Source organism: Chiloscyllium punctatum, chromosome 9, assembly GCF_047496795.1.
Source record: "Chiloscyllium punctatum isolate Juve2018m chromosome 9, sChiPun1.3, whole genome shotgun sequence".
NCBI lineage: Eukaryota > Metazoa > Chordata > Chondrichthyes > Orectolobiformes > Hemiscylliidae > Chiloscyllium > Chiloscyllium punctatum.
In genome coordinates this window covers 27,768,511-27,788,616 of record NC_092747.1, presented here as the reverse complement: position 1 = coordinate 27,788,616, position 20,106 = coordinate 27,768,511, and the positions used below count along the sequence as shown (strand labels likewise).

Here is a 20,106-nt window from a genome sequence, read left to right as displayed (position 1 = left end):
GGAATGAGAATGTGTTGTGAGGGCAATAAAGATATAAGGGATCATGAAGGGGTCATATGAAATAGGTATCAGAATGCAGGGTGAGATTTAGCATAAGACTGATGTTGGGAATGATGTAGCTTGTTACTGTTTGGAGTTATCTTTCCTTGTGGAGGTTTGATCACTAATTATAGTAAAATCTAAGTTGGACAGATATTTCATTAACACAGGAGTTGAGGGTTATGAAAGGAGGGAAGCTGCTGAGAAACTGTCAGCAAAATGGAGGTAAGGCCATAATCAGATCAATCATGATCTTATTGAATGGCAGAATAGACTCAATGGATCAGTTTGTGTTCTTGTCACTGTCTCTGCCAATGTTTATACTCAGCCTAAGCCTCTTCCCATCTTTTTCTCATCTAAATCGATCCTTATAACCATCTCCCTCACATGATTACCTAGTTTCCCCCTTAAAAAAGGTCTCTGTGCTGTTCTATTTCTAAACAGTTTGCCTCTCATGTGCTGAAAGTAGCCATGACCTCAATTTAGTTTATGTCACTGCCTTTACTAGGACAGATTTCTGCGGACTCAGCCCATTGTTACAAGCAGCTGTAATCCATTGTAAAACTATTGCCAGATTGAAAAAAAAATTAAATGACCAGCTTTTCAGTAAAAGAATCAAATAGCAATTTGCTGCCTTTTGTCAGGAATTAAACTAAATTAATTCTACGTAGCTCAACACTTTATACCATTGAACAAATTCTAAGTGAATCCCAATGGTGTCAAAATATAATAGTACCAGTCATCTGTCAATGGTCAATTATTACTCAGTTAATTTTGAAGGGTTGAACGAACAGAACTAATGAGCCTAGCTTTCACTAACTATCTGATAGCCACTCAAGCTGGGAATATCAAACCTACAATGAAGCTGACAAACAAAGGAATCAAAATTACAGCAGCTGATTTTTGAGTTTACAGGAATTTTGTCACTTGGAACCCAGAACACCAGATGTAAAGAGGAAGTTTCAATTAGCATGTCTCTAACATAAATAACATGAGATTGGATAGGAATGTATAAATTTGAACTGAGAGAACTGTCAGCCGTCAGGTGGATCAGGACACAAATGAGTAACTGAGAGAAATGAGTGGACTCTGCTACAAGGTTTGGATGGCAGTCTTGTGCAGCAGAATTCAGTTTTCGCATCTTCAAATTTTGTCTGGTTCCTACCTTCTGACTCAGGATTGATAGACTGTCAGAACTTATTCACTATCCAGTACAGATTTCAAATATGGCCCAAATTTTCATCATTACATTGAAAAATGATTTGTCTTTTTTTTTAATAAATGAAGTGGAATGGAAGAGGGATTGCATCATCAACAGGAACAGTGGAACCATCAGGCACTTGGTCAGGACACAGAGGCAATCCAAAGGAAAAATACACAAATATTGTTCCTACAGCATGGTGCAGTGCAGAAAAACTTTGTTGCTCTCACATAAATGGTCAGCTAGTGAGTGCATCCAGTATCCTACTAGATGCACAATTAGCCTAAACCACTGCCGAGTTTGCCACGCCCATCACTCAGCTACCAACAATTTTGGTTATTCATGACTCATACTAATAGTAAAGTGCATAGACAGTGTTGCTTGGGGTACCTGCATTGGTCTTAATTATCCCATTTCTTCTTGTGAGATCTCCGGAATATTCCTTATTCCAGTCCGGTTTTTGGCCTCTTCCCTTAACTCATTTCTCAGGCATTGGTGATTACATCTTGTTGTTTTCTGCTCTCAACCTGAACTAATACATATAGTTAATGCTGCTTCCATTTTCCACCCTTCTGTTACCTTCAAAGAGTCCATTCCTGTCTCCTTCCTTAACTTTGGCATCTCCGTTTCTGGGGACAAATACTATAGGTTTATTTATTCCCATAGCTACCGTGACTAGTCTTACTTATTCCCTGGGTAAAAGCAAATTACTGCGGATGCTGGAATCTGAAACCAAAAGAGAAAATGCTGGAAAATCTCAGCAGGTGACAGCATCTGTAAGGAGAGAAAAGAGCTGACGTTTCAGTCTAACTGACCCTTTGACCTGCTGAGATTTTTCAGCATTTTCTCTTTTGCTTACTTATTCCCTACTTCCTGTTAGGACGCCATTCCATTCTCCCAGTTTCTCTGTTGTATCAGTTGTGATGATGTACCTCAATTCTGATGAAAGACCAATGACTTGAAATGTTAAAGAAACTGTAAGAACTGTCAATGTTGAAAATCCAAAACAGAAACAGAATTTGCTGGACAATCTCAACAGGTTTGGCAGCATCTGTGGAGAGAAATCAGAGTTAAACGTATCGGGTCCAGTGACCCTTCTTCAAAACTCTGATTTCTCTCCACACATACTGCCAGACATGCTGAGATTTTCCAGCAATTTCTGTTTCTGTTTCTGAAATGTTCTCCATGTCTCTCCTGTTGCAGATGCTTTCTGACTTGCTGATTATTTGTGCCATTTTGTGTTTTCATAGTTCCAGCTCAGCCTCACACAATTTTCACTGCTGCTAAGACCAGATTCACGTCTCACAGCTTGCAAATGCTGGCAAGTGGGCACGATGTTGGCATTGTGATAATGTCACTGGACTAATATTAGGAGAGCCGGGAATGTTCATTGTCAAGGAGCATGGATGGGACTGGTACTAACTTGGCATTGTACAAGGCTTGGAGCCCATCCTTTCTGAGATGGAATGGGCTCCTCTTTTCAGATGCACACTGTTGAACCAAGCACTGTGCAACATCTGGTGGAAAATGTCTCAGCTTCCATTCCAGCCCAAGAAGCATCTATCCAACAGAATGGTAAACTGGAATATACTCAGATGCTGCAATGGTAGTTGAGCCTTCTGGATACTAATGTGCAAAGTGGGGTTCCAGGGTACTGCAGCACTCCTAGAAATCTGTTCTCTAGCAGAATCATGACGGGTATGAATAGGCTAAATAGACAAGGTCTTTTCCCTCGGCTGGGGGAGTCCAGAGCTAGAGGGTTTAGGGTGAGAGGGGAAAGATTTAAAAGGACTTAAGGGGCAACTTTTTCACACAGAGGGTGGTGCGTGTATGGAATGAGCTGCCAGAAGAAGTGGTGAAGGCTGGTGTAATTACAACATTTAAAACATGTGGATGGTTATATGACTAGGAAAGCTTTAGAGGGATATGGGGCAAGTGCTGGCAAATTGGACTAGATTAATTAATGATATCTGGTCAGCCTGGACAAGTTGGACCAAAGGATCTATTTCCATGCTGAACATCTCTATGACTCTACCTGCACCTTGATAACCCTCTACGGATAAACCCTACTGCTGGGAAACTTTGCCCCTCAATCTGCACCCCATTCATACAGCCCTGCACTATGTGGTTTCTGTTCATTCTTCCTGTTGTGTACAAGGTCACAGGAAGCTTGACTAGATTGTTCATAATCCAACTGGTTTGGGCACAAACCTGTGAGTCACCAAAAACCACTTCAGTACAAACTGGACACACCGTCCGATGGAGGGGGGTTCAGTTCAATGGGGTCATTCCTGTAGAAACCTGGCAAACAGTGAACTTCTGTTTGAATATGTGAGTCCTTCATAAGCATCATCTTGTTAATTGAAGAGGCTCCGAATGCATAAGAATGGAATATTTTTTAGCCCATTTTCCTAGCACCTTTCTGAATGAATCACCTTTCCCCATTCACTTTTCTGCATTCTTTTAGTGATTATCTTTAAGTTATGTATGTTTATTAACAACTAATTGTCCAGGAGAAATGAGACTTGATCAACTCCTCAAAATTATGAACACTCCTATTAAATCCCTTAGCCATTTGTATTTCTTTACTTTCTCCTGAAGACCAACAGCCTCTGGGTTTCTAACGGCATTTTCAAGGATTTCAATTCATTTTTTTTAAAGCACTGTTAATTGTCTTCACTCACACTGCCTCATTTATTTCCCATTCTACTAAAAAGATATTCCTTGGCCATCACTGGTGCTGGATTTGTCTTCACCACTATGAGTGCTTGACTGTGGAATCAGCTCCTATATTCTGGTTGTGACTGAACAAACTACTTGCAAAGATGTGGCATGAACTTTTCTTTCTAAGTCTGTGGCCTTATTGATAATAGCTGGAGCTGAAAATGTGTTGCTGGAAAAGCGCAGCAGGTCAGGCAGCATCCAAGGAACAGGAGAATCGACGTTTCGGGCATCAGCCCTTCTTCAGGAATAGCTGGAGTCTCATGAGCTATATTTAAGTATATGTCAATGTATCCTTTGATGTTAAAGATTTATACAGTACACCTGAATACCTAAGGCCACCTGGTTTAAATTATTGCCATTTAGTGTTTATTAGTTTTCCTGCCAAAATGTACCACACCAAACTTCATCCCAAATGTATCAGACTGTTCAGTTAGTTGTTCCTGTCTTCCTAATGAGGATAGAGTTCTCTTTTCCTACAACTAAGAACATTATACATATTTGCATAAATTCATTTACAGCACAGAAGAAGGCCATTTGGCCCATCCTGTTCCACTGGCCAACAAAGATCTGACTACAGTAATTCCATTTTCCAGCTTTAGCCCAGGAGACTATGACAATGCAAGTGTATATCTAAATAGTGCTTCAATGTTGCCAGAGTTTCCGATTTAACCACCCTTTCAGGCAGGCAATTCCAAACTCTCACCATCTTCTGGGTGAAAACTATTCTCAGCTCTCCTGTTAACCTTCTGCATCTTACTTCAAATCTCTGCTCCTGGATTGCCCATTCCTCTAATAATAGATAAAGTGCCTTCCTATCCCCCTATTTTTGCCGATTATAATCTTACACACTTCTATCAGGGTCCCATCTCAACCTTTGCTGCTCCAGTTTGCTTCAAAGACATTATTAAGGTGTTGAAGTGATATTGAACTTCCAAAAGGACACATCTTTATTGAAATCAGAGCACAGTGCATCAACTGAATTTAGTTAGTAACAACGAAAATACAAAATAACCGGAAAGGCTTCCACTTTTAGATCCTAGGTATCCCAGCAGAGAATGTAACGATTTATGATTTGATTGGGTGTGACTTATTTTTCCGCCTTTTGCTGATCGCGATGTGTTGTCTTTCCACCAGTTTAGACGCTAGGGAAGTTTCAGTGTTTCTCCACAGAGCGGCGTCCTTTTCTGCTACATTGCCCTGTTTTAACAGAGCCCATGCCTCACGTTGCGAAAAAAAAATCAAAGACACTGTTTAACCGGATTTTTATTTTTGGAGGTCATTTCACAATCTTCGCATCTGAGCGTCCGGCAAAACACGATTCCAGAAAGCTACAAGGCTGGAAAGTTATTTTTGTTTTACTTCCACAAGAGTTATTTAATGTGAACTAATATTGATTAGAGGATAGTCGTTCAACAAATTGGTATTGATATAATCCTCTGATTCCGGTGAACTATTCTGTTCACGTTAGTATGACATGGATTTCACACTTTAGATTAAAAGTCCTTTCGGAGCAAAAGTCATTTTAATAGTAAACTAAACATGGGCTTCGTTATTTGAAATTAATGTGAACTTATCACGAGTAATTCTCATTGGGTTTCTTTTAATTAACACGGTGTATGTGTGTGATTATATGTGTGTTTCTGTGTGTGTATGTAAGTGTTTGGGTAAGTTATCAGACATCTACATTGGCTTGAGGTTCGGGGAATATCACGCTACAATATTCACCTATTTTAATTATCTTAATTTCCCTGTTTTACTTCTTTGGTTTTCATTTATGGAATGTCAGTCTAGCATTTATTGCCCATCCAACGTGCCCTTGTGGTAGTGATTTGTACGTATGTATTTATTACTGACCCTGAACAAGACACAGGGGGTGTTAGAAACCGGTCCGAGGAGAAGTAAATATGGATAAAGTGGACTGGGATGAGCAGTGGAAATACAATAGGACAACAATAGAAGGAGAACCAAGTCAGTCTGGAATGCACTGCAAATATAGCCAAGTTAGCACAAATAGGAGAATGGTAAGGTTAGATGGCCTTTATTTTAATGCAATGAGTCTTGTAAGGCAAATGTGTTGATTAACATATAAGATGTGATATCATTGCTATCAAGAAAATATAGCTGAGGGAGGGATGAGACTGTCAGCTCACTATTACACAGTATAGAATATTTTGGCATAATGGTGGGGTGTAAGAGATGAGTTAGCATTACAGTATTGATCAAGGAATCAGTGCTGCAGTGTTGAGGGATGATAGCTTAGATGCTTCTTCAAATCGGGCATATAGGTAGAACTTTTATGAGGCAGTACAGTTGCTCAGTGGTTAGCACTGCCACTCACAGCACCAGGGACCTGGATTCGATTCAAGCCTCGGGCAACTGTGCATCTATTTGTGTGGAGTTTGCACATTCTTCCAGCGTCTGCATGGGTTTCCGGGTGCTCTGGTTTCCTCCCACATTCCAAAGATGTGCAGGTTAGGTGGATTGGCCATGCTAAATTGTTCATAGAGTCTAGTAGGGATGTGTAGATGAGGCAAATTAGCTGTAGTCAATGTGGGTTACAGGGATGGAGTACGGGGCTGTGTTGGGTTGGGATGCTCTTTGGAGAGTCCATGTGGACTCTGTGGGCCAAATGGCCTGCTTCCACACTATAAGGATTTACGATTCTATGAACTTAACAACAAAATCACTTTGCTGGGTGTGGACGGAAGACCTCCAAACAATCAGGAGAAATATGTAGACAAATCTCAGAAATATAAAAATAATTGGATAATAAAAGTAGGGGATTACAAATTGCCCAATATTAACAAAGTATGAAAGGCTCAAAGAGGACAGAATTCTTAAAACATGTCCAGGAGAGCTTTTCAAGCCATCGCATAGCAAGTCCTATAATAAAGGGAGGGGCTAGACCTAATTTTAGAGAATGAAGCCAAGTAAGTGGTGAATGTGGCAGTGGGAGAGCATTTCTATGACTGCATTAATTTTCAAATCCTCTCTGGCCACAAGAGAGATGGATGCCAGAGGACTGGAGGACAGCTAGTGTGGTGCTATTACTGGAGAATGGTGGTAGGGTTAAAACGGGGAACTACATGCCAAAGAATCTTACATCTGTGCTCAGAAAACTATTGGAAGAAAATTCTGATGGATAGAATTAATCTCTACTTGGATGGGTAAGGATTAATTAAGGATAGTCAGCATGGCTTAGTCAGGGGATTTCATGTGAAATAAAATTGAATACATTTTTCAAGGGTGACTAGGTGTGTTGGTGAGGGTAGAGCAGTTGGCATAGTTTATATGGACTTCATTAGGGCTTTTGGCAAGATATATATCACAGACTGGATAAGAAGCTAAGAGCCCATGGAATCAGGGTAACTTGACAATTGGATCCAAAATTAGCTTAGTGGCAGAAATCAGAAAGTGATGGTCGAAGGGGTTTTTTTGTGACTGGATGTCTGAGTTCAATCATGTACCATGAGGTTTGGTGCTGGGCATTTGCTGTTTGTTGTGTACGTTAACGAACTAGGCACAATTGTCAGAGGTGTGAGCAGTAAGTTTGTAGGGAATGCAGAAAATTGGTGGTGTGGTAAATAGTGAGGAGGAGAGCCTTAGACTACAAGACAATATAGATGGTCTGGTTAGTTAGGTTGAATGGTGGCAAATGGAATTTAATCCTGAAAAGTATGGGGTGATGCATTTTAGGAGGACAAAATAGAAGGATAAACAAGGCAAGGAAATTCACAATGAATGGTAGTACCCTAGGAAGTACAGAGGATCAGAAGGAACTTGGTGTGCATGTCCACAGATCCTGGAAAGCAGCAAATCAGATCGGTAAGATGGTAAGAAGGCATCTGGTACACTTGCCTTTATTAGTCAAGGCATTGCATGCAACAGCAAGGAATTAATAATGGCGTTGCATGCAATGTTAGTGAGCTCACAACTGGAGTATTATGTGCAGTTCTGATATCCACATTAAAGTAAGGCTGTGATTGTTTCATAGAGGGTGTAAAAGGGAAACACCAGGGATGTTGCCTGGGCTAGTGTGATTCAGTGATGAAGAGAAACTAGATAAATCGGGGTTGTTTTTCTTAGATTGAGAAGGGGGGATCTGATTGAGGTATAAAAAGGCCTGAGGGGCATAGAAAGGGTCAATAGAGAGAAACTACTCCCCTTAATAGAGAGGCCAATTTTATTTGAAATCCTTTTTAAAACCTGTATTCAGCAAATTAATTACAAAACACAGGACTTGGTGAATTTAGCAGGGTATTGAATTTAGCAGTAAAACAAAGCAGAAATATTGTCCACCTGGGAAAGAGGCCCAGTAGGAAATGTGTGTGGTTTCTGCAGGTTGGTATATCACAGGTGATGATGTGAGGAGGCTATCAATAAGATAATTGCATGGGGACATCCCACTGCTATTCCCTGAGGATCTATCTCTCCAAGGGGAGAGATGGCAGTTGTATGTTACCACACTAAATTCAAATGAACTTAATAAATAAACGGATATGATCTTTGAAGCTCATTCACATAGGAATGTGTTATGGGCCTATATTCCTTTCCAAACCATTTTATTCTGTGTTTCTTTCATCCTGGCCTTCTCTTCACTCAATAATTTGGTGGCCATTCTTCAGTGGTCTAGGTCCCAAGCACTAAAATTCTCTCCCTAAATCTCTGCTGATCTGTCCTCCTTAAAACCTATCTCTTTCTTCAGGTTTTGTGACCACCGTTATAAATAACTCATGACATATTCTGCTAATTTTTGTCTTACAGTACTCTGATGTGCCTTGGAATATGTTACAACATTAAAAGCATTATATAACTGCACGTCATTGCTTTATTGCTTATAGTTCATCTGTCACGATTTTAGTGAGCTTTTGCATTTTGAAGTTTCAGGATGTAACCTTGTACTTTCTGTCTTATTCTTGAAATGAATAGCTATTAACCCATTTATGCTGCATGAAGTTTCAAGGAACTTTAAAATCATGTGTAGTACAGTACAGCAAAAGGAAGGTAGCTGTTTGGATTTACCGGTGGTTCAGTAACAAGGGCTTTCCATGTATGATGGCTCATATAGATCACAAAAAGCCCTTCTTAGCAAAAATCCAATTCTCCTCCATTGAGTTATAATGCTTCTGAATATGTTGCAATAAAATCAATGATTGTTAATTACCTCCAATCTCTAATCTTCTTTTCTGTCCAAAGTTTTAGAAACTACTGTTTCTGCCAGGTCCTGTTGCTTTGTCCTCCAGTTTCCTGTGGGAATTCAGTTGAATCATGATTCTGTCCCTTCCACATCACTGAAAATGACCTGACTAAACTCATAAAAGACATTCTCCTTGATTGTGGCTAAGGTGCTTCTTTGGCACAGTGGCTCAGTGGTTAGCACTGCTGCCTCACAGCGCCAGGGACCCTGGTTCAATTCCAGGCTCGGGTGACTGTCTGTGTACATTCTCCTTGTGTTTGCGTGGGTTTCCTCCAGGTGCTCCGGTTTCCTCCCACAATCCAAAGATGCGCAGGTTAGGTGAGTTGGCCATGCTAAATTGCCCATAGTATTCAGGAATGTATAGGTTAGATGCATTAGTCAGCGGTAAATGTAGAGAAATAGGTCTGGGTGGGTTACTCTTCAGAGGGTTGGTGTGGACTTGTTGGGCCGAAGGGCCTGTTCCACACTGTAGGGATCCTATGATTCTTGGTGATATATTCAAAGTTGATGTTGGAGAAAGTGAGCAAGCCTCTTTGTCATATTTAACATTTGAAGGAGCTACGAAATGAAATTACCTTCCTCAATTGCTCTGCAATCCATGGCATCTTCAATCACATCCTCTTCTTTCTACACTTCATCCCTTGTTCAGCTTGCTGCTCTTGTTTGTGAGATTGTCTATCTGCTTGTATCCAGAGCATCTACAATGATGACTTCTTGTCCTATGTTCAAACTAACAACACCTTAGTCTCCCTTTGTCCCCTCCTGTTCCTCATTTTCATGGTATTACATTGTGACAACAATTGAAGACATGTGATTAGCCTTTACCAGCAATGTGAACTTGTCTACAGTATCCTGAGCTGAATCAGACTTTGATGCCTTGATTGACCCCTAACTGAAACTGACATTCTGACCTCCTCCTCCTTCCCATCGTAAAGACAGAGGAGCTTCCACGTGCATAGCATTGTTTTCCACCAGTGCTTTATCAGCCTCCCCAGATCTGAAATCCTTGTACAAGCCTCTGCAGTCTTCACATTTGAATATGCTAATGTTGTCCTGGCCAGGGAAGCACACATACTATCTCTAAGCCAAATTATCTAAAATTCTGTTGCTTTGATCAAGTACTCCCTGAAGTGCTACTTGCTCATCTCCTTGTCCTGTCAAATATACATTTGCCCCTGGTGCCCAATATCTCAACATTAAAATTTAAATCCTTGCATTTAAATTCCATCATATTTTTGTAACCTTATCAAATGCTGGAAACCTCCCCCTTTCCTGAACTCTATACTTGATTCCTGACTGTTGTATACTTTTCTCTCTTTGCCTCACTATTAGTCCCTGTGCCTTCAGGTGCTTAAGGCTTAAGAATGTGAATTCTTTCCTAAAACCCCTTTGTCTCTTTACCTCCCCTCTTGAAGGACATTCATAAAATCTATATCTCTGACCATGTTTATGGTCCTCCTTTCTTAATCTCTCCTTTGGCTTAGCATCTGTTTTGCCTTAAAGCTTACTGTGAAACATCTTGAAATGTTTTTCTACGTGAAATGTGATTATATAACTGCAGGTCATTGTTTGTTGTTGTTACATTCAATTTATATATAAAAAATTGAAATCGAGATGGATCGAATGTAAATTCTGTCTGACCTGCAAAGAAGAATAAGATAATAAGTGTAGGTGTGGGTTGGTCTCTCAGCTTTAGTTCCATTTTTGAAAAGTGAAATGACTCACGATATATTATGCTAAATAAACAGTGTTGGCAGATGGATAGAGGAAGGGAGATGAGAGCATCAAAATTGAAATTAGTTATTAAAACATTTCATTTCAAAATTGGAACATTTGGACAGTGGTTGCCAGAATTAAGTAAAATTTGATTCATAGTTCCCTGCTCTATTCTTTCTGAAATTGCTGGGACAATGAAAGGCCATCTAAAATCAGCAGAGCAGTTGACAGGGAATTGAAATGAATCGTATACAAAGGAAAATGGAAACATCTACTTCACTGTTAGTGTGAAATAGAATAATCCAAAAGGAATGTCATGTCAGAGGTCTATAATAGACAATCATGAGCATGCACTCGGGTAAATTGCACTGCTTATGTTGATGTTTATAAAATAAAAAGTATGGGATATTTAATGTCCTGTTAAAGTTAGATGAATTTATTGAATGTTGGACCATTTTTAAACTGTGCTTAATGAGTTCAGACAATGTGGAGGGGAGGTGGAAAATTTTCCCTGGTCACTACATGATAGTGAAATTGTAAACACATTTTGTAATGCATTTGTGATGTTGCAGCTCATAATAAACAAGCTAATTCTTTTGCCATGTTCTGAGCTTAACCCGGCTTGTTTGAAGGTCCGTTTGTCACACCAAACACTCTAAACTCAAGAAAATTGTCCAGTTTCACTGAACTGATATAATGTTCTGGTCACTAAACAGGGGATAGGACACCATCCTCTGATTTTATACATCTGGCAGATCATCCAAAGACAGTTCAACAACCTCTGCCCTAAAATACTTGCAAAACTCTCTTTATCTACAAAATTTGGCTATTGTCTGGTGGGGAAGGAACTGAAAATATTCTAAGTTCAAGCATGTTTTTAAAAAGATTGCTGTGTACATATGTGCGATTGTAGTTCTTCAGGAAGACATGATTCACTTCGAGTGTTTGCTTTACCAAACACCACTGTTTTGTCTACAAGAGTGATCCTAATTCCCTTGAGGAATGACACTGTAATGTTCTGTTCTACCATCATTGTTATCCTTTGAATGTGGTTTTCTGCACTGCTACAATCCTGCTCAACAAAGGATTCAAGACTTTCCATTATGTTAGCATCCTGGAGTCTCCTGGTCTGAAGTCATCAGGCTGTGCAGATCTGCAGTATACTTTCTAATTCCAAGTTTAGTTACTAGCCCCTCATCTGCTCTGTTGGCAATATAGAACTTTCCATCTCTGCATCATTAAAAGCTTCTACCACTGTTAAAAGGTTAAACCATTCCTAATTAGTTAAAATCTCAATGTCTCCGACACCCTCCTGATATCCTATCAATTTCAACTCCAGTGACAAGCATTTTGAAATGCCAACAATTCCCTTGCACAAAGTGCACTTCCGCATCTTAGCACTTCTCAAAGGCTCTACCTCTCTTTCGTAGTGGGGTTCATTTTCTCGGTCCCACTTTATTTTGCTCCCTGGTTTTGTCCCACCCTATTCTAGTTATCTCGTAGGTTGGAATCACAACACTATAAGTGCGGGAGTGCAACATAGTCAAAAATGCCATTTTTTTAGATGAAGTGTTTTCTCTGTCTGAGTGGATGTAATAAAACCCCTGGCATTGCCTATGATACAGCAAAGCATTCCTTCTGTGTCTCATTAAATAAATATCCCCCAATTAATGTCGCCAAAATCTGCTCATTTAGCTCATGTCTCCTGTGGAGTTAATATTATATAACAGCCTCATTATATTAAATGCTCTTTAAATGGTGATCAGAACAACAGACTTTTATGCACCTGAACCTAAAATAGTACCTTAATAAACACCTGCATTGCACTCTCATACAAATCAAACATCACAACGTGACAAGCATTAACATTCTTTCCTGCTAACCAATCACCAATCAACAGAATCATCAATTTTTGTTTTATTGTTTAATTTTCAGTGTCCTTCTATCCAATCTCTAGGTAACTATTGCTTCGTTGAGAATTCCATATTTAAATATGATGGAGTGAAAGTTAACATTCTTTAGAGAAAGAAATTGCTGTCCCTTATCTGATGTGGCCTACATGTGACTCCAGACTCATAGCAATGTGGCTTATCAGTAATTAAGGGATGGGCAATAAATGCTGGCCTAGCCAGTGACATCCACATCCCGTGAATGAATAATCACAAAAAAGTAATTACAAAGAACTAAGTCTAAAATAACCTTAATAAGAAGGCATTAGTATAAATTCAATCAATTGAACATTGGCTATTTTCTTAAGTAGGTATTGGAATCTAAAACCAAGAACTGAGCCTCGGTTACACAACATCTGGAATACTGTGTTCAATTTTAGGATTGATCTCAGGAAGGATATATTGGCTTTGGAGGGGAATCAAAACAAATTCACTAGTATGTTACTTGGGTTTAAAAGGTTAATTAATGAAGACACATTACCTTATATTCCTTTAATTCTGAAGTTTGAGGAATGATCTAATTGTGTTTTTTAAATTGCTTACAAGAGGAATTGAGCCATATATGGTAATACTCAGAAGAAACAAGGCTTATTTCCTCAACAGACGAAGGCTTTCCATTATAAATAAATCAGTAGAAATCTATAGCAGACACTGGCCTCTATGTGAAAAAAGCTTGGCTGGAAATTCCTCTAGCCAATGACTGCTGACTATTGAATCACACCAGGGGCAGAACCCTACTGCACATGAGAAGAAAATTGGGTTAACTGCTTGTCCATTCTTCTAGCCCATGGGAGGGTAGGAAAACTGACTCTTTCCCCCTTCCTCAATTTTCCTCCTCCTCTTCCTTACATTTTCAGCGTTATTCCATCCCTTGCCTGAGTCCAGCTATTCTCACCATCCTCTAACCCTGCTTGTTCTGAATATTTCTCATTGTCTTGATTCCTGAAATATTTACGTAATTTTCAGCATCATGAATAATGCAACCTCTCCATCGTACATAAAGATAATTAAAACTCTACATTCAACAATGAGCAAACAAGAACATTACTGGTATAATATGATGGGTAGTTACTGAATGTTCAAGATCACTTGGTGGTAGACAGGAGTTGCTATTATAGGTTTTGCCTAATTGTGATTACCTACTGAAGACTTAAAACACACTGAAGAAAAACCCTTTGACCTGTGTGTTCTGTTATTTAAGTAGACAGTATGTGTAGACTTACTCACTGTATTTCTGGTGTATATACTCAGTAATTTGTACAAGTACATGATTGCAGGCATTCTTTACACTGTGAAATAATGTGTCTGGTCAACTGACAGTTAAACCCAAAATAAGCACTTGATACAGAAAGGATTTATTGCATGCTTGCACTGGTCTTGGCTAGCAATAAATTGCATTACCCACCAAAAGCCAATTCCTTTCTATTCTTAAAATGATGGTAAGCAAAGGAGCTTGCAACAAAGGTGCTTAAACAGCACAGTTACACTTTACTAAGCTCTCTGATCATTCAATATAATACATCCATTTATATTTTAAAATACTCAGAAGTTGGTTTATGTCATGGGTTTCTAAGAGGCTCCCTGGTAAATTTCTAACTCCGGAATTGACCTCACTATAATAGAATGCAAGCCATTGCCCGATGGTTGCACTTTACTTCTGAGCTATGGAGACTATGGGTTTAAAGACTTGAGCACATGGTTCAAGTTGACCCTGCAGTGCTGTACCTTCAGAGATGCTGTTCCTTGGATGAGACATTGGAGCTCTCCGGTGTCTGTGACAGATTCCATGCCCTACTTTTAATTGGAGCAGGGAATATTTATCTCTTAATCTACATCAATGCAACAAAAGGTTTTATCATTACTGCATTGCCATTTGTGGGCCCTTGCTGTTTGAATGCCACATTATAACAGTGACAGCATTTCCAAAGCACTTCACATGATCACATTACAGCCCATCCTGACCACACAGCTCTCCAAATGAGCATTGTCTTATTGACATTTCCCTGCTTACTCCGCGGCACGGTGGCACAGTGGTCAGCACTGCTGCCTCACAGCGCCAGAGACCTGGGTTCAATTCCTGCCTCAGGCGACTGACTGTGTGGAATTTGCACGTTCTCCCCGTGTCTGCGTGGGTTTCCTCCGGGTGCTCTGGTTTCCTCCCACAGTCCAAAGATGTGCAGGTCAGGTGAATTAGCCTTGCTAAATTGTCTGTAGTGTTAGGTTAGGGTTAAGGGGTAAATGTAGGGGTATGGGTGAGTTGCGCTTCGGCAGGTCGGTGTGGAACTTAAGGGCCTGTTTCCACACTGTAAGTAATCTAATCTTGCATCTTTTCTCATGTCCTAATTCTCTCGAATGCTGAGTTTGAATCATCCTTTGCCACACTGCAGGTAGTACATTCCAGACCTTAATCAGGGCTCTCCAACGTGGGCTTTGGTATATGAAGTGGGATTGTGAGCTGAAATGTGGGGGTTGCAAACTTGGGGACACCATTTCCTGACCCCGGCAACCTCCACTGCTCACCACAGGATTGTGACAATTAATGCCTTGAACTGGCACACGCACCAACAGGTTCAAGAACAGCTTCTTCCCTGCTGACATTAGACTGATGAATGGACTCTCTAACTTCAAATAATGTTGAGCTTGCTTTGCACACGTGTGCAGTGTAACGTGTATGCCTCACTCTATCTAAGCACTCTTTGATCTTTATGTCCTTACTTGCTATGATATGCTTGTAGTGCTCGCAAAACGACACTTCTCACTATACTCCAGTCCCTGTAACGACAATAAATCATATCAAAGGTGGTGACAGTGAGAAAAGCTCTTGGGATGCACCTCTCGCTGCATTTCCACGTCGCTTTTATTTCTTTTACTAGAGTCTGGAGCCCTCTCGTTCCCATTGGCTGCAAAGTGCTTCCGAGGTTGTGCAAGGTGCTATTTAAGTGCAAGTTCTTCCCTTCGTTCATCTTGTTCTTGCACACCACGTTGTGTCAAACTGAAGCGTTGTTACTCTGTCTCCTCTAGAGGCTCTCGCAACTGCTTCAGGTAGACAGGAGAAAGTTAAAAGTTGCAGTTTAATTGAACATTCCAGGGCACAGAAAACAAAAGAAACCTGCCAGAGGTCTAGGTGAATAAACGCGTTGCCCTGATTTCTGCTACCTCGAGGACACGCTTTGAGTGAGCTCTGCTTTTAAATGCTTCCATTGTTTACAATCACGATTTAATTTCAATTTCTGATTCAAGCTGTAACTTGTGAAATAGCTTGAAACTTTGAAGCTGTATTTTACAGAAGTGCATTTAGTCGTAACAGAGGCAGGGGGCATAAAAATACTTACATTTAACCATCACGTTGAATTGTTTACAGCATCTGGTACTAGACTAATAAAGGGTGGGCCCAGCTAAAGTTATGAGCTTCTCAGCTCCCCCCCCATCCCCGACCTCAGTGTTTTCTACAATGAATTGCGAGTGTTCGAGTTGCACACCTCCAGGAGTTTGTGTGCGGGGGGGGGGGGGGAACAAAGACTGTCAATCAAACACCACTGAGCCAATTGAGCGCTAGGAGGCGGCGGTAGGAGTTTGGAGCCCAGTCTGAGAAAGTAGACTGAGAAGTGATCGCGTTCAGGACGGACTCATCAGCCCACGGCTTCAGACATCAAACGCGAGGCTTTTACCCTGGCAGCCCATGGCTCGGTGTAGTTCCCTGGCTGCCCGTGTGACCCTCGTCCTGTGCATTACCGCCGGCTGGAGCCTGGCTGGCCGCAAGCAGGAGGAGGAGTCGCTCGCCAACGACAGTGTTTCCAAAGCCAGATGCACATCCCGTTGCCTGAGCCTGCACATCACCCGGCTTTCAGCTTTGTTCAAGAACTTTCAGGTAGATTAGAGCTCATTACCTCCACACTGTATAAAGGGCTTGCTTCAGCCGGGGCCAGGCTGCTGTCTTGGCTCCCTGAGACTTAGTACACACTCACGGAGTTCTCATTATCTCCAGTGATGCAAAAAGTCTTGGGTGTGAGAATTGTTCAGGTGATGAAGGTCGGTTCAGGTGCGGACGGAAGTGTCCACAACACTGTCCAAGCACACACTGCGCCGCCAAACGACGCTGCCGTTCCGGCTGCTGTTGTTCAAGTGAGATTTTACAGACGGCGAATGAATGGATAAGATAAAACGTGCAGGGTTCATTCCTTAAAACAAAATCACGAGTTTTGGAAATTGCCTTCCAACTTTTTGTATACCCCTAATGTTTTGAAAACGGAGATGGTCGGCACTGAGATGCGTTTATAGGGAAGTAACTCGTGTGCTAGGATTGGGACGGATGGAGTTAGATGTTTGTGTCATTTCTGTCAAACTGCACGATTTGACAGGATGTGTGGGAGGTACCGTTAATATTTTCTTGGTTAAATCTTGGGAGTCCAGTTCAGCGCTTTCGGCACATTATGTAACATGTGAAACTCGGTGAAAGAAAGTGTTGGGATCTTGCCAAACCTTTCCAGGAATTTTTCTTTGGGAGAAAATCAACTGAAATAGTTGAAAATCGATTTGGGGAGAATAAAAATCCGGAGGATGACAACTTCATAATCAAGTGTTTGTACCCGACAGTGATGTCAGCTTCCTTGTTCCAGTTCAGGTTTGATTCATTGATATAAAAGAAGCAAAGATTGAAATATGAGATGGTTTCCATCCCTCTGGGTCTGTTGTCCAACCTGGCTCGGTTGCAGCAGTTAAAAGTTGCACTGCACAAGGGCCATCTGCCCCGCCCTCCTTGTAACTGGGTTTAGTTTTGGGTAAACAGGCGGCAAGTGTTGGTTTGGGGCGAAGAGGGGAGAGGGAGGTCAATTCGAACTGCCGCGAAGCCTTCTCAAGGTGGACTTGTTTAAAACCTCTCCTTGTTGTTCCTTCACACTGCCGACGGCACTCCGATTATTCCCACTGCCGTCAATCAACAACAAGAGGAAGAGAGGAAAAACCCAAGTCTGTGTTTCTTTCTAAGTGGGAAGGTCACTTATTGGCGAAAGTCCAACCATTTCAAGAGAATTTGGGGTGCTTATTTTTTTTTTCTAAGTCTCGCTTGCACTAAAAGTTCTCCTGAAGAAACTTTGGGTGCAGTAACTCGGCGTAATATTGGTAGCAAAAATAAATCTAGACTCAGTGTGAAGCAAATTTACCAGAAAAAAATGACGACAGACACTTTACCAGAACAAATAAACGAGCCGCCCCTTGACTTGATGAGCTGGATGGAGGATCCCCAGATTTAGCTCCAGGTACATTACAGGATTGGCCGAGGGAGTGAGAACAGTCACTGTCTCGGTCCAGAACATCATCCTGTTCTGTCCGCCCTCCACGCCGTGTTGATACTGGAGGTCCAAATCTGGGCACTGCATGAAACGGACGCCGAGGGTTTCTGTTGGGATCTCCGTTTCATTGGGTTTTCATCCAGCCAGCATGCTTCACATGAATATCTTAGTCTCCTATCCAATTGCTGAGTCTGCAATGCAGAATAAATATTACCGAGATACAGTGGGCAAAGCCACAGAGGCGGACACACGTGGCTCTGTTTATAGGTCACACCAGGCGAGAGCTGAAGGGAACTTTGTCTAGTCTTTCTGCCCCTGAGGGTGAAGGCGAACTTCGCCTGACCCAACCACAGCCGTCACTGAGGGAGGGTTGGGGGTGTGGAGGGGGTGTCAGTCATAGAGAGAGAGGGGGCAGTCATCGAGAGGGAGTCAATCATAGAGAGGAAGGCAGTTATAGAGAAGGGGGCAGTTATAGAGAGGGGAGCATTTATAGAGGGGCAATTATAGAGAATGGGATTATAGGGGAGGCAATTATAGAGAATGGGGGCAGTTATAGAGAAGAAGGCAATTATAGAGAAGGGGCAGTTATAGAGGGGGCAGGTATAGAGAATGGGGGCAGTTATGAAGAGGGGGCAGTTATAGAGAGGAAGGCAATTATAGAGATTGGGGCAGTTATAGAAAGGGGGCAGTTATAGAGAATGGGGCAGTTATAGAGAGGTGGCAATTATAGAGAATGGGGTAGTTATTGAAAGGAAGGCAATTATACAGATTGGGGCAGTTATAGAAAGGGGGCAGTTATAGAGAATGGGGCAGTTATAGAAAGGGGGCAGTTATAGAGAGGGGGAAGGTATAGAGAATGGGGGCAGTTATAGAGAATGGGGCAGTTATAGAAAGGGGGCAGTTATAGAGAGGGGGAAGGTATAGAGAATGGGGGCAGTTATAGAGAATGGGGCAGTTATAGAGAGTGGAGCAATTATAGTGAGGAAGGCAGTTATAGTGAGGGGGCAGTTATAGAGAAGGGGCAATTATAGAGAATGAAGCAGTTATAGTGAGGGGGCAGTTATGGGGGGACAGTTATAGAAAGGGGGCAGTTATAGAGAGGGGGCAATTATAGAGAGGAAGGCAGTTATAGTGAGGGGCAATTAGAGAAGGCAGTTATAATGGGGGGCAATTATAGAGAGGGGGTAATTATAGAGAGGAAGGCAGTTATAGTGAGGGGCAATTAGAGAAGAAGGCAGTTATAGTGGGGGGCAATTATAGAGAGGGGGCAATTATAGAGAATGGGGCAATTATCGAGAGGGGGTAGTGACAGAGAATGGGGGCAGTTCTAGAGAAGGAGAAAGTGAGGACTGCAAATGCTGGAGATCAGAGCTGAAAATGTGTTGCTGGAAAAGCGCAGCAGGTCAGGCAGCATCCAAGGAGCAGGAGAATCGACGTTTCAGGCATCAGCCCTCATTCCTGAAGAAGGGCTCATGCCCAAAACGTCAATTCTCTGCTCCTTGGATGCTGCCTGACCTGCTGCGCTTTTCCAGCAACACATTTTCAGTTATAGAGAAGGGGGGCAGTTATAGTGAGGGGAAGGCAGTCACGGGGAAGGGGCGGGAACATTCGGAGAGAGGTCTGCAGCATGAAAAAAAGGTTCTTGTACTCACCCAGTCCGGTCATTTACCTGCTGATTCTAATCCCATTTCCCAGCACTTGGCCTGTAACCATGTGGGCCTGGGTACCACAGCTGCAGTGTTACTGATGTGTCTTGTTGGATGGAGGGCGTGTAAATATGGTACAACACAGGAGGAGGCCCTTCGGCCCAATACTGCTTGTGCTTCTTTCTCAACGAGCTTACGCGATGAGTCCCACTCCCACCTCCCCCCCCCCCCCCCCCGGTCTGATCCCGCTCCCCGCTATTTGTTAAATGCGAGCCTTTTGTAATGTATTGAACTGGGTTCAGATGTTGTAAAGGTGAACCTAGAGCCCATGGTTCCTGGCCGAAGT

General features: G+C 41.8%; 1 protein-coding gene across 3 annotated transcripts in view; it reads left to right on the top strand.

The window, feature by feature from the left end:
• The first annotated feature begins 16,389 nt into the window (after positions 1 to 16,389).
• LOC140481232 (anosmin-1) overlaps positions 16,390 to 20,106 on the top strand; it is a 214,789-nt gene continuing 211,072 nt past the window's right edge. For 2 of the 3 annotated variants that reach the window (XM_072577103.1, XM_072577102.1), the window contains exon 1: positions 16,390 to 16,694. In XM_072577103.1, coding sequence (XP_072433204.1) covers positions 16,506 to 16,694 — 189 coding nt within the window. In that variant the 5' untranslated portion in view covers positions 16,390 to 16,505. The remainder of the gene's footprint in view (positions 16,695 to 20,106) is intronic. The other variant, XM_072577101.1, reaches the window with a different exon arrangement.